The sequence below is a fragment of the Lepisma saccharinum genome, chromosome 12, assembly GCF_977018435.1.
Source record: "Lepisma saccharinum chromosome 12, izLepSacc3.1, whole genome shotgun sequence".
NCBI classification, from domain to species: Eukaryota; Metazoa; Arthropoda; class Insecta; order Zygentoma; family Lepismatidae; genus Lepisma; species Lepisma saccharinum.
Window position 1 is genome coordinate 48,120,223 of NC_139240.1, and position 19,214 is coordinate 48,139,436.

At 42.1% G+C, this 19,214-nt stretch overlaps 1 protein-coding gene across 1 annotated transcript in view; it reads left to right on the forward strand.

Annotated features, from left to right (window-relative positions):
- LOC145996321 (neprilysin-1-like) overlaps positions 1-19,214 on the forward strand; it is a 201,206-nt gene that overhangs the window by 142,438 nt on the left and 39,554 nt on the right. The window contains exons 6-8 of the mRNA XM_083132753.1: positions 10,726-10,868; positions 16,463-16,597; positions 17,192-17,288. Coding sequence (XP_082988879.1) covers positions 10,726-10,868; positions 16,463-16,597; positions 17,192-17,288 — 375 coding nt within the window. The remainder of the gene's footprint in view (positions 1-10,725; positions 10,869-16,462; positions 16,598-17,191; positions 17,289-19,214) is intronic.

A 19,214-nucleotide genomic window follows, 5' to 3' on the forward strand; every position in this document is an offset into this window, starting at 1 on the left:
TAGCAGCGCACTGCAGCGGTGCCATGTCGAAATCTCACACGGAAAAGAGACAGCGTGGTTGAGCGGAACGCCTTGTACAGAACTAGGCAACGCCGCACGTCTGTGATTCGCTGGTGCTGTTCAGCCGTTCAAGGCCATATGCAGGATGTCCAGGATGGGAGATCCTATGGATATCCAGGACAAAATATTCAATGGATGTCCATGAACGTCGAATGTGTAAGGAATGACCTTCTGGATGGTACCCAAAATTGTGCCGATCCGCCAGAAAATTTTAATTCGATCAATGAACGCACCTCGCTTTCACGTGGTACACCCCGTTAAGTGCGTATTGCACGCCAGCGAGGATAATCCTTTGTAGGGTTGTGTTGTCCTATGTTTGTCGTTGTGTGTGCTGAGTGCCTCTTTACAGCCTCAGCTTTTAACCTAGGTAAGATATCCGCAGAGACAGTATATTTTAAGTTCTTGTTGAGAAGTGAATGAAAGAATGAGTTTCAAAAATTGTGCAAGTAAGTTTTGTAACAGATATTTTATTTACTTATTAGGAGGGTCCGTCCTCAATTTTGTTTTAGCGTGACGGATAAAAATAGCCTATATGCTGATGTTCCCATATTGAAAAATTCAATCAACCAACCCATGGACGTCCAATGGACATCTGGGATTTGATATCCTATGGATGTCCAATGGATATCAGGGACTTGATATCCTGTGGATGTCAAATGGATATCAAGGACTGGATATCCCATGGACACCTAATGGATATCCATTGGTCTGATCTGGACATTGTAGATATCTGTTGAAGATTTGTACTGCATGGGAACATTTTCTATCAAAATAGTAAATTCTGGGTCTCCTATCAGGCGGGAACCGTAGCGTCAGAGGATAGTGTCAGCGTCATTAGTTACAGAAAAAATCGTTACCAAACGAGGGGTATAAGCTTACACGGACCTGATGACAAATCTCAGAACTGATCAAGCGTTTAAGGTCAGATTAAGCAGATACTAACGAAAAGGTATGGGTTCAAACACAGTAGTAAGTTTCCTCCACCCGCAAAAGCGAACTTGAAGCTTCGGCAAAGCCACAGGTGTTGGGAAAGTCAATATTTCATTTGGAGGACGCGTTTCGGGGATCCCCCGTGGCACCGTTAACCGTTACCGTTAACGACTGTGTAATCGGTTGCATCATCTCGCTATCGATCAGCTTTGGAGTTGGAGCATCTGTTGGGCCAATGTTTCTCTGTGTCCGCCATGCTGGGGGGGGGAAGGAAATAAGTCCGTATTTTACGTTTATGGCAGCAATAACGCTGGCCAGAAGCCGCGCCCGTAAAAGACGAATGCGTATACATTGGCAGATGGCTCGTATGTTAAACCAAACTCAGTTATGTGTGCCTAACTTTATCCCTCCACCTTGTATTAGCATGGAGAATTAAGGTCCCTAACTTGGGTAAACAGTGTCCATTCCGGCTCAATAGATGTCGCTGCTTACACGGAGGGACTATATTCCTCGGAGTAGCCGTACACCGGATGTGCGTAACGGTTTGAGACGGAATAAAAACAGTCGGAATCGTGATAGCTTAACTTTAAGATATATTGAACTTCAAAACACGATATTAAATCCCTCACGATTAATAAAACATAATGCAGGAAGATTTATGTATTATTCCGCCAGTTGTAACTGTGATCGTGGTATAACTTCATGAAACCATCCAATAATATCTCCAAAATAAAGGGACCGGAGTAGCTACTAAATTGGAGAGGCGATAATATTTCGTATGTCAGCCAAATGTATTGTTTGCACAAATACATTACTTTACGGAATTGGGAATTGGCCACTTTTTCTTGTCTGCAAGAGGGGGGGGGGGCGGTTCTGCTATCCCCCCTGGCGTCGTTTCCTTTATATTGTGTCCAGTGCAACTACAAATGAAACTACGTAATATTTTGGTTCATAAAATTAGGCACACACAGGAGATGTACTTCGTAGAACTTTCAGCGAAAAATGTAGGCTTGACCCGTGTCTCTGGCATTCCGTGCCATTGCTCTATCACTGATCTACCGAGCTGGCCTGTTTTCGCCTGATTTTTCGCTTCCACTGTTTTTCCTGTGTGGAATCGTCTCTGCCAGTACTACCCCAGCTGGATCTGTTGCCTTTGAATCACAGTAGACGTCGCGGAAAGTTCTACGTAGTACATCTCCTGTGTGTGCCTAATTTAATGAAGTAACATCTCTACGCTGGGAGGAACCAGGCAACGTCGACGTCTACTGTGTTTCAAAGGCAACAGATCCCGTTGCGGTGGCACTGGCAGAGACGATTCCACACAGGTAAAACAGCGGAAGCGAAAAATCAGGCGAAGCCAGGCCGGCTCGGTAGCTCAGTGGTAGAGCAATGGCACGGAATGCCAGAGACCCGGGTTCGAGTCCTGGTGAAGCCTGCATTTTTCGCTGAAAGTTCTACGTAGTAATATTTTGGTGTCTAGTTAATACGTACAAATTTCTAGACTGAATGTTTCCAATCTGAATTTTGTGGTTCTAAAATGGCACTTTTTAATTTTGTGTACATACATCATATGACGTCAATCTCGAAACTTGGGATTAAGTTGCGGCAATAATTTTGTGTGTGTGTGAGAGAGAGAGAGAGAGAGAGAGAGAGAGAGACTTTATGCGTCGGGGACTTTGATAAGAATATACAAACTTACTTGCAACACTGGGAAGTTACTAGAAGTTCCTGTATGACCATGTCCGGCATCAGAACAAATCTTTCAATATTCTTTCAATAACAACTCAATGGATAAAGACTCAAAACTATCACCCCCCCCCCCCCTCCTGACTGTTAATGTTTCGACTGAGTGACTTTTCAATCACCCTGTTCTTTCTCCAAATATAATAAACATAGATGAGTTCGTGGAACGTGCATGTAAGCCTTGTAAGCCAGATATTCACTTTAATGGTTTCAGTTAAATATGTGGCAAAATCTCAAGGTTTACACAGGCAGATGCTGAAATCCGTCACTTGAATATGATGGGAAACATTTAAAGATCCGAACCCATGATATCTGGTTTCGGAGCTTACTGTACTATCGCTTACATCATGAACCTAAGATTTAACATATTTTCAATGTAACATTTGTATCTGTATAATTTTTGCTCCAATATTTGACCTTCCTATGATTGTATAACAAGTCCTTGCTTGGAAGGTGCGTTGCAAAATGATAAGAACGGTATGGAATTTGAACATATCGTGGGAATGAAAAGGAAATAGGAAACGAAAGTGATGCACACTGACAGAGAGAGGAAAGCATGTTATGAGGAACGTGGTACTGTTCAGGTAGACGTGTATGTGTAACAGCAGGCAAGGTCAAAGTCAAAAGAGCGTTGCAAAATGATAAGAACGGAGTGCGGTTACCCCAGTAGATGTCGTTGCCAGTGGCTACAGAGGGCGCTGTTTCAGCTAGCGTGCAGATCGCGAGGTATTCATGCCCTGTTGAGGAGTACGACAGCATTGATGAAGGTGCAGAATGGGCCGTCGAGCAGGATTGTCGGAACGTGAAATGGGCCAGATATTGGCATAAAAAAAGAGGGAGTGTCTTCGAATGAGATTGCACGCCGAATTTGTCGCAGCGCCTGTGTGGTGAACAATTTCCTAAAACTTGGAGACAGGTATGGAATGAAGAAATACCGGGAAGGCCGCGGAAATTGACGCCCCGACAGGAACGTGATGTCCTGAGGAAGCTGGCTGCTGGTGAAACATCTCTCAGACAGTTGGCTCGTGATCCTCATATTCATGTGCATCAATCAACGCTATCACGGGCTGTGAAACGCAGCAATCGTCTCCGATATCGGAAGGCCAAACAACAGCCACGACTCACAGCACAACTCAAGGAGCGTCGCGTGTCCCGGGCTAAGATGAACATGGCGTGGAAGGAGGAATGGCGGCGGGTAATTTTCAGTGATGAAAAGAAATTCAATTTGGATGGTCCCGATGGCTGCAGATACTATTGGCATGATCTCCGCAAAGAGGAGAAAGATCTTCTCGAAGAGACAATAAGGAGGACAGTCTCTAATGGTGTAGGGCGGGTTTGGTTAATCATGGGAAAACGAATCTCTCCTTTCCCACAGGCCGTATGAATGAGCTCGGATACCAAAACGTCCTAACGGACAATCTATTGCCATTTGTCAATGGCATTGGTGGCGTTTTCAGCAAGACAACGCCACTATACACACTGCTGAGTTCACTATCTTCTGGTTTATTGATAGGAATGTGCATGTCATTGATTGGCCTGCGATTTCTCCTGACATTAACCCCATGGAAAAGCTGTGGGGTCTTCTGTGCCGTTCAGTGTACGTCAATGGAACCCAGTACAACAACGTTCATGACCTGAGGAATGCTATCATTGCTGCATGGGCTGCCCTTGACGATAATCTATTGAAAACGCTGGTGGACAGCATGTGTAATCGGGTCTTCAAAATGGTGTATTGCCATGGTTCGTGTATTGGCTATTGAAGCAGGTCTGGGATGCCGTTCTTATCACTTGCAACAGTAAACATGGTCACTTTTAAGATTTGTTGCTTTGTACCTTCTCCTTTCCTGCACATGACTTCTGGTCAACACGTTTTCTCTTTCTGTACATTAGGTGAGCATTGTAATGTGCTGTGTGCCTGTACCTGTAACTTAGTAAACGTGTCACACTTACTTTTTGATTCGTTCTTATCATTTTGCAACGCACCTTAACAATATACTAACTAACTAACTAACTAACTCTCTAGTCTTCTTAAACCCGAAGGTTTATGGCTGCAGCAACACAAGCCTTCCATCTGTCCCTATCCTGAGCAAGATTATCCACTCTTTTCCGATTTCGTTTAGGTCCATCTCAACGTTATCTCACCATCTTCGTCTTGGCCTTCCTACAGGTCTCTTACCATCAGGCTTCCCAACAAGAATCCTGTAAACTCTTCTTTCCTCTCTCATTCGTGCCACATGGCCTGCCCACCTAAGTCTTCTTGATTTAATCACTCTAATAATATCTGGAATAAATACAAATTATGTAGTTTTAAATTATGTAACCTTCTCCACTCTCCTGTCTTCTCATCCCTTTTAGCTCCAAATATTTTTGTAAGGATTTTATAATAAAAATATAAATATCAAAATACATTTTTCTTTCAAGGTATGGCCAGAAACTTTAACCCCGCTACTGTTCATGCGAGACGTTTTCATGTTTATTCTGTGTTCAAGTGTAAAAAGAAATCTCTCCCAAGGTTTCATAGTGTGGTCAAAATGTTGACTATATTCCTAGCAACCCTGAGTGTATATCTAATGCTGCTTCTCTTCAGCGGCGAGAGAAAAAACTGCATCTATTTTTTCCCTCTCGCGGACTTTCTCTGAAAAGAACACACAAAGCCCTTTCTCATCTTTCGCTCACCATATTTTCCACTCCTGGAAGCCACCACATACTACTCTATCTATTCTATGGATTCTTCTTCTTCTTCTTCTTTCAGGAGAAGATATCAATAACCGAAAGCGTCTTCAGCTTATGAGGTTTCCATTCTTTTATAAATTCTCCGATCTGAAGCTCCAGGGGAGTTCCCTCCCTTTCGGCGGGAATTCCTTTGTTACGGCCGATAGAGTGTCGTCCTGTGTGAGCGTGTTAGTTGTGTGTGTGTGTGTGTGTGTGGGAGGCCATGGTTCTACAAGAATGTCGGGTGGATAAAAGTTGGTATCGATTTGCCAGTGAGTTTCAATATCTCGAACTGGGTCTTGTATCTTCTACAGCCGCGAGGGGAAAGTATCGGTAGCCATAATGCTACATTCTGAGCTTGCCTTTCAAATAACAAAAGAAACTCGCTGGAAGAAGGGCTGTTCGGGGTCATTTTACTTAATGGAATGAATTTTGAAACGGGAGATGAGAAAAACAAAGGGAAAGTAACGCTAATCCATAAAGTTGGAATTGAAATTTTTGGGTATTGCACTCGAAACTTTCAATTGAAGAGTATGAGTTTTCCTCATGCACTATTTTACGTCCCGCAAGAGCGAAGGAATGGTGGATTAGGAAGTTTTGGTTTCTGTTCTGAGAACTCTTGTTTGAAAGCGGTTTTGCTGCAAGTTGTCTTGTTTTCGTATATCCCTCCGCCTTAGTTTTCCACTGACGTCTACTGAGAGGACACTTCCAGTTTTGAAGCGCTGGATAAATACGAAAAATTTCCCAAACTTCCGAATTAAGTTAGATTAAGTATTTAAAGGGGCTGCTTCGCAGAGTGGGTCAAGAAGGTGTCTCCCCCTCCGCCCGTACCCGGAAAAAGGAATATTTGTCAGCTTATTTTTCTCTTCTCCCTTTTATTGATAACTATTCAGTCTTCTTTTTCTTTCCTTTGTTACTTCTCCGTAGCTTTCTACCTTTTCTCAGTTTTAGCATTTCTTTGTTCGTTCTTTCTTCCTCTCTATACGGCATAAATATCCAAGGGCATTTGATATACACAGGACATCCATTAGATATCCAATTCTGGCTATACATGGGACATCCATTAGATATCCAATTCTGGCTATACATGGGACATCCATTAGATATCCAATTATGGATATCTACGGGATCTCCAATGCTGGATACCCATGGGACATCCAGCATGTCTGCATGTTATGCAAAAATTGACTTTAATATTTTGATTTTCGCTGAAGATTTATCCATGGTGTTTGGTGTTCTAACTATGTGTTAGAACTAAATCTCTATAAGTCACGCATGCAAACAGGCTCAGGTGAAATTTACTTTGCTTCAAATCCGTGGTAGAGTGCTTAGCACAGCGCGTTACGAAATCCCACATGACCATGAGTGTTCTTTGTGAGTGTCCCTTCAATTTCATTATATCATCGCTCATCCTCGTCTTCGCGATTAGCCACAAATTGCAAAGAAGCGAAGTAAAATGAAACAAATCAATCAGTTGAATGTGTGTGTGGTGCTCAACACGCCAGCGTGCATTGAGCAAGTTCTGGTGTTTGCGCGTGGTAGCAAAACAGTTCAAATCATGGATGTTTATTTATTTATATATTCAATTTCCATCACAGCAGAAGCCATTTTAAACCGGAAAGACACAACAGTAAAACAGTACAGTAGTATTAAAATGAACACACGAAACAAGATAAAATAAAATAAACAAAATATAAACATAAACAAGCCAAGACAGTACAAAGGTAAACAGATTACTTTCACAATGCATTACTTATTTACAATTCTTTCTAAGTTGGTGATAAAAGACGAATATGAACTGGAAATATCTACTTGGTTTGAGATGATATTGAATTGGTTCGGTAGCCTATGGAATAATGAACGTTGTATGAGTGATAGTCTGGGAGTTGCAGTGTGGAAAGTCTCCTTGTTCGTTTTTGTGTCTGGGCACTCTGAGGGAGAGTTCGTGTGAATATAAAACCATTTTCAGTTGTGTGTGTGTAATAAATCATCACTCATCCTCCTCGTCGCGATTCGTTAAAAGTGGCAGAAAAGCGAAGCAAAATGAACCAAATCAATCAATCGAAGGAAAAGTCTAGATTTGACTCAGGCTCAGTCCATACTATAGTCCAGGCCCGTGCCCAGGGGAGGGGCCATGCCCCCCTCCCCGTCCACCCATGAAATATTTCAATGTGAACCTATAAAAATCCATGCAAATAACATCGACGGTTTTTTAAACAAACAAAAATTTCAATTTTGTCCTTCCATGATGAATGTGTTTGTTGTGGTGTGGAGAGGTATACTCTGTCCCAGCTAACTGTGGAGCAGGCAGACGAAAACAAGTCTCTGCGCAAGTAGTGACGCGAGACGGCTCCGCCAATAAACACGTAAGAGGAACGGAATTGCCTGGAGTGGGTGAAAGCGACTGAAGTTACCAGCCTTCCCATCATTGTCTACTGCTTCCCTCTGGTCAATAGATTTCCCTCGCTTCTCTGACGCTCTGCGCGGCCTTGCTCCACAGTGGGGGGAAGCGACTGAAGTTACCAGCCTTCCCCTCGGTGTCTACTGCTTCCATCTGGTCAATAGATTTCCCTCGCTTCTCTGACGCTCTGCGCGGCCTTGCTCCACAGTGGAGGAAAGCGACTGAAGTTACCAGCCTTCCCCTCAGTGTCTACTGCTTCCCTCTGGTCAATAGATTTCCCTCGCTTCTCTGACGCTCTGCGCGGCCTTGCTCCACAATGGGGGAAAGCGACTGAAGTTACCAGCCTTCCCATCAGTGTCTACTGCTTCCATCTGGTCAATAGATTTCCCTCGCTTCTCTGACGCTCTGCGCGGCCTTGCTCCACAGTGAGGAAAAGCGACTGAAATTACCAGCCTTCCCATCATTGTCTACTGCTTCCCTCTGGTCAATAGATTTTCCTCGCTTCTCTGACGGTCTGCGCGGCCTTGCTCCACAGTGGGGGAAAGCGACTGAAGTTACCAGCCTTCCCCTCAGTGTCTACTGCTTCCATCTGGTCAATAGATTTCCCTCGCTTCTCTGACGCTCTGCGCGGCATTGCTCCACAGTGGGGGAAAGCGACTGAAGTTACCAGCCTTCCCCTCGGTGTCTACTGCTTCCCTCTGGTCAATAGATTTCCCTCGCTTCTCTGACGCTCTGCGCGGCCTTGCTCCACAGTGGGGGAAAGCGACTGAAGTTACCAGCCTTCCCCTCAGTGTCTACTGCTTCCATCTGGTCAATAGATTTCCCTCGCTTCTCTGACGGTCTGCGCGGCCTTGCTCCACAGTGGGGGGAAGCGACTGAAGTTACCAGCCTTCCCCTCGGTGTCTACTGCTTCCATCTGGTCAATAGATTTCCCTCGCTTCTCTGACGCTCTGCGCGGCCTTGCTCCACAGTGGAGGAAAGCGACTGAAGTTACCAGCCTTCCCCTCAGTGTCTACTGCTTCCCTCTGGTCAATAGATTTCCCTCGCTTCTCTGACGCTCTGCGCGGCCTTGCTCCACAATGGGGGAAAGCGACTGAAGTTACCAGCCTTCCCATCAGTGTCTACTGCTTCCCTCTGATCAATAGATTTCCCTCGCTTCTCTGACGCTCTGCGCGGCCTTGCTCCACAGTGGAGGAAAGCGACTGAAGTTACCAGCCTTCCCATCAGTGTCTACTGCTTCCATCTGGTCAATAGATTTCCCTCGCTTCTCTGACGCTCTGCGCGGCCTTGCTCCACAGTGAGGAAAAGCGACTGAAATTACCAGCCTTCCCATCATTGTCTACTGCTTCCCTCTGGTCAATAGATTTTCCTCGCTTCTCTGACGGTCTGCGCGGCCTTGCTCCACAGTGGGGGAAAGCGACTGAAGTTACCAGCCTTCCCCTCAGTGTCTACTGCTTCCATCTGGTCAATAGATTTCCCTCGCTTCTCTGACGCTCTGCGCGGCCTTGCTCCACAGTGGGGGGAAGCGACTGAAGTTACCAGCCTTCCCCTCGGTGTCTACTGCTTCCCTCTGGTCAATAGATTTCCCTCGCTTCTCTGACGGTCTGCGCGGCCTTGCTCCACAGTGGGGGAAAGCGACTGAAGTTACCAGCCTTCCCCTCAGTGTCTACTGCTTCCATCTGGTCAATAGATTTCCCTCGCTTCTCTGACGGTCTGCGCGGCCTTGCTCCACAGTGGGGGAAGCGACTGAAGTTACCAGCCTTCCCCTCGGTGTCTACTGCTTCCATCTGGTCAATAGATTTCCCTCGCTTCTCTGACGCTCTGCGCGGCCTTGCTCCACAGTGGAGGAAAGCGACTGAAGTTACCAGCCTTCCCCTCAGTGTCTACTGCTTCCCTCTGGTCAATAGATTTCCCTCGCTTCTCTGACGCTCTGCGCGGCCTTGCTCCACAATGGGGGAAAGCGACTGAAGTTACCAGCCTTCCCATCAGTGTCTACTGCTTCCCTCTGGTCAATAGATTTCCCTCGCTTCCCTGACGCTCTGCGCGGCCTTGCTCCACAGTGGGGGAAAGCGACTGAAGTTACCAGCCTTCCCATCATTGTCTACTGCTTACCTCTGGTCAATAGATTTCCCTCGCTTCTCTGACGCTCTGCGCAGCCTTGCTCCACAGTGGAGGAAAGCGACTGAAGTTACCAGCCTTCCCCTCAGTGTCTACTGCTTCCATCTGGTCAATAGATTTCCCTCGCTTCTCTGACGCTCTGCGCGGCCTTGCTCCACAGTGCCTTCTAAGGTTTTGGCTTGTAACTTTTGCCTGAGGCATTTCCGGACCAGGGTTTCTGATCTCGTTTTGTTGCGTTTGTTCCCTTCCATCATCCCTGGATGTCTGTAACACGGTCAGAGAAACACCCTATATATACACGCATATATATATTATACGTACGTACATAACATGATTCTGGCCCCTCCCTAAAGAAACTGGGTACGGGCCTGCTATATTCCTATTGTTCTCCGGTGTGCAGAAAAGCGACATTAAGTAACAAAATTCAAATCAAATATACATCCTTTGCAGTAGCATGCCCAAAGAGGGGATGGGGGTGATAAGCCCCCTTTGGGCCAGTAAAGGAACGTCAAAGGCAGGAAAAGAAGACATAATGAGGAATGACTACTAGAAAGTATACGTAACCCCTCCATTTCAAAAATCCAAGGCACGCCACTGATCCTTTGCTTATCTTTTCTGTTTTTGCAGAAATTGTGTTCGAGGAAGGAGGTTACATATGTTTTTGTGTCCCATTGCGTGTTTGGTAGACGTCAGGTTGTTCACCACACATCACAATCTTTTCTTCAGTTTCCTTGTCATTTTCTTTTCTCCTTTTGTTGCAGCTGGACTGGATGGGGATGCTGAATCACACGCTGCATCGGCTGTCGGTGGAGCTTCCAGTACCACTGTCAGAAATGACAATTAGCTTCCGCTGCCGTGGCTTCCTGCCAGAACTTTCTCGTCTTCTGGACTCTGCACATCCAAGGTACGTACGTCATGCTGAATAGCGGGGCGACATGCTGCAAGAAATATAACCTCATCCTTCTTCCCTCGGGATTTCTCATATCTCCGTCTGTCTGCATCATAAATCAAGAACTCCCCCTTTCCCGCCTTTTTTTGTCGTCTTTCCCGCCTTTTTTGTCTTCTTTCCCATGATGCATTTGTTTACGGATCATGCCCACATCAGCGCTTTTGTCAATCTTTTCTGTGGTTCTGCAGTAGTCAATGGTGTTTTCCTTTCTCTGCGGTAAGAAAACTTTTCTGCAGGACTTTTTAGAATCGCCTCCCTTGCAATAAGAGTGGGAGCATAGGCGTAACTATATTTTTTGGGGGCGGGGGCAGAATCGAACTTGGAGCTTAACTTTGTTTTTTTTAATAACAACTCGTTTGAATTAGTGTCCAAATTCAAGCAAACAAATGAGAATAATATTAAAGAGGAAATGAAAAGCAGACTTAATTCAGGAAATGTGTGTTACTTTTCTCTTCATAAACTTTTATCCTGTCTAATATGTAAGAAACTAAAAGTTAAAATATAGAAGATAGAAATTTTGCCTGTACTATTATATGGGTGCAAAACTTGGTCCCTTACATTAAAAGAGTAACATAAATTAAGAGCATTTGAAAATAAAATCCTTAGAAAAATATTTGGACCTAAAAGGGATGAGGAGACATGTGAGTGGAGAAGGTTACATAATTTAGAACTGCATAATTTGTATTCATGTACAGATATTATTAGAATAATTAAATCAAGAAGACTTAGGTGGGCAGACCATGTGACACTAATGAGAGAGGACAGGATTCTTGTTGGGAAACCTGATGGAGAGACCTGTAGGAAGGCCAAGACGAAGGTGGAGGGATGACGTTGAGATGGACCTCAAGGAAATCGGTAAGGATGGAAAAGATTGGATTGAGCTTGGCCACGATAGGGACAGATGGAAGGATTGTGTTGTTCCAACCATAAACCTTCGGGCTTAAGAAGGTTAGAGAGTTAGTTATTTAGTTCGCTTAGCTTGGGGGTGGGTGCAGAATCAAAAAGTTTATAAGCCCATAAAAATATCACCTAGGACTATTTTGATAATTAACTGTTACATTTGCAAAATCATAAAAAATACTCGTTACTTGGCTTCTCAGTTTACACCAGATTAGCAAAAGTACCATCAACTTGTAAATTTTAATAAATATGAAAATTGGGGGCAAGTGCAAAGTTACGCCTATGAATGGGAGAGGAGGGGGCACATCAAATCCAAAGCGGAAATTTTAGGTTGTTACGCCCCACATAATTTACAAAATTCAATTTTTAATGTGTTAATTGTAAAAAGAAACAGTTGTCATAGTATGACGTCACAGTTTGGTTAACGTAATTTTTTATCTGTTCCATTGCTTATTGACTAACTTAAATCTTTCGGTTTTGGTTTCTAGGTTATATAATTTATTGATTTGATGTAAAAAGGTAAAGTGTTCCCCTGTGCTTAGCACCACGCCATGAAGGCGTATAGGGGGTGTGGGGGTAACGCCCCACACTTTCTTGATCCGGTCGTGAGTGGGGTGATGTGATCAGCATCACGCCCCTGACCGCCTTTATCCCCCAGGGTTTCCCCCAGGTACCCATGTTATTCGACGCTGGGTGGGCGCTGGAGCCGCTTCCATCGTTAGAAAAGTTCCCGGATTTGAACCGGCCGGGGATCGAACCCGGGACCTTGAGCATGGTAGTCAGACGCGTTACCGACTGAGCCACCGCGGCTGCAGTCACAAATAAAATTCTTGTTGTGCAGTTAATTTAAAATGTATGGTTTAGTTAGGGTACTCAAGCAATTATTTCAAGATTAATACAGTTTTTTCTCGAACAAGAATTTTATTTGTGACTGCAGTTGTGCGAAATTAAGACCAGCAGAAGTTTTATGAATCCTGACTGTGTAAGATTAAGATATTTTTTTATTTTAAAAAAAACCTTAAGTGTTTCCCTCATCTGAGATGGCCTCATACGGTAGTAGGCTGGAACGTCTTGTGTTCTCTGAAAAGGTGTAATAGTAAGTACTATATTTAGTGGTAAAGACCGGGAACTTAACAAAGTTTAGAGCTTTTAGCAATTAGTTTTAATGACTGTTAGCAGCTGGATGTGATCCACACTAGACTCCATAGAGAAAGTGTAGGTATGGCTTGTAGATTCATATGGGGCACATTCAAACTCAAGTGTTGTGTGAAGCAGGGACGTCGTTAACGGGCTGCCAAAGATTTTTTGTGGCTTAGAGGAAACTTTATTTTAAAATTTTAAACCTTCAAATTATTATTTTTGAACTTTGCGTTTTGATCTTTTTTAGTTATTGTACTTGTTGGTATATGAATTAAATTAGATATAAATATAATACGTTTAATTTAATATAAATATTAAAAACAATTACTATATGTCCATGGAAAGTGATATGCCACAGATATGATATGTGTGTGTGGTCAATAGATCATGCAGTGTTCATTATCATTACATGGAAAACAATATTTAAGTTATATATGTGAAGTATATGTGTATGCATGTATGTTCAAATCTGCCCCTTCCCCCCAAACACATAACTACTGCCACTTCCCTTCTGTCAAGCCATTTCAAAGAATTCACCTTAGGCCATTTCACTAGTAGGTCAAGATTATTAATATCATTCAAGGTCAATTCATTAGTGGAAAGTGGGCTATAAGGGCACACAAACCTAAGTGTATGTATAGCTTACGGTTTCATATGGGGTACATCAATAACATCAGTTTCAAAGAAGACTGTTTAGGAAAAGGGGATAATTCCAACATAATTCACCTTTGTCCATATCAGTGATAGAGCGAAGGGTATTGGGGTTCATCAAAAGTATTTGTAAGACCAATGAAGCCAAGGATAGTATATATCGGTGAACTGTCTATAAGGGGGAACATCAAACCCAAGTACTGCAATAATCCGCTTTGAGCAAAAGATGCCTACCAAATCAAAGAGGGGCATATTGCCCCCTTTCCCCCTCTGTTGTTACTGGAAGCCAATATCATAGTCCATTTGCATAGTATTTACTGAAATAATGTGGAGTTGAGGTAAACATTCCCTTGGCTATCTTAGTGTTTTTATCATGTATGTTGCATAATGTAGTATTTGAAGTTGTGAAGTTAATATGTTAGATGAGTAACATCTTGTAACCCACAGTAGAACTGTAGAGTGTGCTTTGCCAGAAAGTATTCCATGTTGAAATATCTACCTTGCGTGTACCGCAATAACAATGTATATTTTATACCACACATTTCCTTTGCTGCCTTGATGAGTAAGCACATTCTGCAGTTGCTCCACCTTCTCAGCACTGATTGTTTGTGTTCGTATTCCTTTATGATAGTTCCTATATCAATTTCATGTACCCACTATTGGCGCGTCGCCTGATAATGTTCGCATGAGCACGTGAACACTCATGTATATGTTTTAAATTCATACATATTAAATGCACACACACATATATTTATTCGAAAAAATCCTTCTTTGATGTTCGAGTATATAACACAATTTACTCTGTGCACGTCTGTTAACTTTTTTAGATAGTTGGTAACACTGACTCATACAGTGTTCCACGGATTGCGTTGAACACAATTGCTGTGCGTGTTGCATCAAACTGGCAGCTAAGGGGCTGTTGGCCACTATACGCCGAAAATGTTCACTGCGTTGTGCGAACACATGATGATGCGAGCCCTGATGCAAGCGGCAATACTTCTTGCATTCGGCACCAGAGCGCAGCATATACAAGGCATGTCTAGGGGGACTCGAGACGGTCTGCGCTACATATGTAGTTGAATAATGTAGAATTTAATTATAATTATTTCTCTTGATATCGTTATTAAGTGCATTGTGCTTCGGTGTGTAGCGTTCAATTACTTGACCCACAGTGAGAATTTTATTTTCTGTGTAATATCTAGAGCTCAATTATAGGCTTCGGCCGGTCATCCTTCAAGAGCGAGTTCGTGTGCAAATGTATCTATTGCAAACAAGACTACTTACCGATTTGCCCGAATAGGTGGCTAAAGAACACACACTAATCATGCACTTTCTTTAGCCACTTATTCGGGCAAATCAGTAAGTAGTCTTGTTTGCAATAGATACATTTAAAAAATATATAAATATATCTAAAAGAGAATTGTTATTCTTTTTTCATCGGACAGTTATTGTAATTGATCAATTCACCCGAATGAATGGATGGGCAAAGGACACATCGTGGGCGCTTGGTACCATTTGCACATATACAAGCGACTCGCTTCCAAAAGACTGCTTCTGGAACGATTCGTTTCGTGCAATGCATAAGATCAAGGATGATAAATATGTTTGATTGATTCATTTGGTGTTTTATGTCCACTTTATGCACAGTAAGACTAATCGGGACTGGACCTACAGTTTTAAGTGGGATCCCAACCACTATGTGCCTCCACCGGGTATTGAACCCGGGACCCCTCGATTACAAGGCGACGACGGGTAAACATGTTAATGACGACGATGAACAGATGTTACTATACGCTTTAAATCAGTGGTTCCCAAAGTGTGTGCCGCGGCACCCTGGGGAACCGTGATTGACTTATAGGGGCGCTGCGAAATGTTCCAATATTTTCACTGAATTGTTAGTCCATGATATGAATGTTTCAAATATGTGCTTATTTAGTACATTTTTACAGATGAAATGTCTCTGAATTTGAAATACATGTTTAATTTTTAACTTAAGGCATGTAATCTTATAAGTAACTGAGCGTTGCAAGTGTTAGAGAGGGCTACATTCTAGACGCCGCCGAAAAATCCTGAAACGCGCCGTGAAGCAAAGAGGTTTGGGAACACTTGCTTTAAATGGTCGCAAATCAATCTCCCTGAACCATGGCAAAATGATGCTATGAGTATAAATACGAAACACGAGGGAAGAAGGAATATGAGCAATGTCACATTGACTGACACTTCAATCATGAGCATCGCAACCGAGTTATTGTGAGCGGGGGGACATTCTGTATAATACCCAAATATCTCAATACACAAAATACATTTTTTTCTGGACTGGACGCGTCCTCCCATCTGTCCCGCTAACGATGCACGTGCTTTCAATGCTGAATGAATGTCGTTAGTTAACAAATGGTCGGTATAATGGAAAGTATATTGCGAAGTATGGTAGTCTTGCGTTGTACATGCCTGAGATTGCATGTTATACTAATTACTTTACACTAGCCATTACTAATTGTAAATTACGTAATTAAAAGGGTGTTAATTGAATAATAAATATTGTATTACTTCAAATATAGCGTGATTTTGGGGGGAAATTGTTGAAAATAAGTTGAACTGTTATTCTCACTTTTTCAATTGAAGATGTAGTTACAAGGGAGAGGAGTAAATCTCCATTGAGTATAAAAATTTTATTGTGAACACCCGCACGCGACGCCACTGCTATTCACCCTCATCATTGGGATTAGCATAAAGAGGCAAAATGTTAATGTCAAGTAAGAAAAATGTGAATTACTTTAACAGTAACTACAAGATGAATTCTTTTTGTATTATAACATGTAACTGAATGCTTAATAATTCGGATTTTCTTCTTGTTTCAGGACTATAGCCAATTACTTGATTTGGAGATTCATCTTTAAATACATGCCTTACTTGGGAAACAAATTCTTGCAAATTTGGATGGAATTTAGAAAGGATGTGCCCGATGCAAACGAAGATAAACTTTACCTTTCCAGGTATGTATAAGGACATTTTAATGGAATGCAGTCCAAGCTATATGTGAGAAGACTACTGTCATAATGAACATTACTTACAAGAACTACTAATATGAATGTACATAATGTGCTTTCATTTGCCAAAAAAATGCTGAATATTTAGCCTTGTTTAAGTGTTATTTATAATTGGGTGAATTAAAAATATGTTTTTGTGTACTCAATTTACCACAACCTTTCGATTTAATATCTTGTGGACCTTTGAATTTACTATCACTTCTGACATTCTGATAAGCTGACTTGCTGCCAAAGGAATGTTAAATTTTAATTCAATTTAGTAAAGGCAGAAGCTGAACAATGCAGAAGATGAAATCACATTGTTGTGTTTCACTTTTACATTGCTTATGTTATCATTTGTTAAGTTTATGTATGTTTTTATTGTTATAGTTTACTTTGAATTCTGACATACGTTTTTGCAATTGTATGTAATTTGAATGTTACCAAAAATAATTGAAATATTCATTCACTCAATACCAAATTCTGGTAAGAAACTTAGAATTTTGTAAATAAGTATAGGTGCGACCTTAGTGAATACTTTTTACCACGCTTATTTTCTAGGTGGAAGCAGTGTGCAAACATAGTGAATGAGGGATTAGGATTGGCTGTTGGTAGTCTCTATATCAAAAGTCCTTACTACATTGAAGTGGAACAAAGGGTAATGTATATGCCTTGAATTTATTAATAGGTTCTCTTTTTGCAACCTCTTTGCATATAAAATTAAATCGCCTAGCTGTTGTTATGTGATGGTATCATTAAGATCTAGTTGATAAAAAAACTGCCTTTTTGCTTCTTGAAAATACAGAAATTTTCCAAATATCGATAACTGCAAACATGTATTGTAATAGCAGTTTATAATTATTTACATGCAAAGAGTCATCAATGGAAGCTTATATATCAGAGAATGTATTTTTTATGACAGTTACAAGATCTCAATCTGTGTTCCATGAGTGTCCCTACACACATCAAGTGATGGCCAAACTGATGCCATACTTTGCCCGCCATCTCCAGACCGATTTTTTGTGATTGTGTCAGTTATACATCCTCATAAGCTTTCCCAAAAGAAGATTTGATTGATTGACTGATTTGTTGTTTTAAGTCCACTTTATGCACAGTAAGGCTAATCAGCACTGGACCTACTTGTGCCTTCACCGGGTATGGAACCCGGGACCCCTTGATTACAAGGCGACGACTCTCAAAAGAAGAGACCCATCAGCATCAGATTGGAAGAACTTCCCAAGTGACAACAGTTATAAGCTTTAATTAATTACTTTTCCGTTAGAATTCTTCTTGAATAACCCTGTACATCAGGCCCGTACCCAGGATTTTTTTAGGGGGGCAGACTCGGGCGAATTTTAAATAAATTTTCTCTCATATTATACACACTATATATATATATATATATATATATATATATATATATATATATATATATATATATATATATATATATCATATATATACCGTGCGTCCATTTCGATCTGCAGCCGAGAGATCGGGAGAAGCGTGGCGGGCGGCACTGACGGAGATGCCGACATTTGCGGCCTGAAATGCCCGCTTATTTTTATGGACATATGCAGACATTTATATAAATATTGCAAAACGAGCACTAACCTGTGTTATAAGAGTATGGTTTTAATTTTAGTAGCTTAGTGACTGTATGTGCCGATGATTTTGACACGCCCACCTCTTGTGAAACACGGCGTAGAGGTTTGTTTGGAGAACGTTCTAACGCTGCACCAATATCATCGAGTTTTGCTTTGGTTAGAATCCGTCGTTTTTGCTTAGGTGTTTTAAAATTTAACGATACAGTTTCTCGTAATTTAAGGACAAGATGTCTAACCGTATCTCTGTGTGGAGTTGAAACGCATGGGAATTTCTGTACAAATTACCTACACACGTCTCGACACGAGTCTGTTTTCACGTAGGTACGTGTCATACATAAAAAAATCTTTGTTCTAACGTAAATCTTGCGGCTCGCATTCCAATCGTCTCACTGACACGTCACACATACACACTACAATAACACAAACAAGTAACTGCAAGTAACCAAGAATAACTCCTGCGCACAGTACGAAATTAACACGCTCTTGGTTTACATTGCTCGCCACTATATTTACAACTCTGTCTTCATCTAGTCGCGAAGGAACAAAAAACTCGAGCTCGGATATTTCGGATTGCGAGGAAGCTCACGAAAACCATTCACTTTTATCGGTTTCGTCTGTAGTGTAATCCTGATACAGTGTTGCACATTCGAAACCTCCAAACGATTCCCATGCCCACAAAACTCTTTCAAGGATATAAACTTAAACAGGACGTTACTGGTCAAAACTATGATTAAAATGCTTTATTATCTGTGGCTCTTAACATCGTTTCTATAGCGTATTTATTTGTGTATATAAGAGCAGAACTTGGATGAATTACAGAAGAACTTTTGCGTGTTATAACACAGGTATTGATCGTTTTGCAATATTTATATAAATGTCTGCATATGTCTATAAAAATAAGCGGGCATTACAGGCCGCAAATGTCGGCATCTCCGTCAGCGCCGCCCGCCACGCTTCTCCCGATCTCTCGGCTGCAG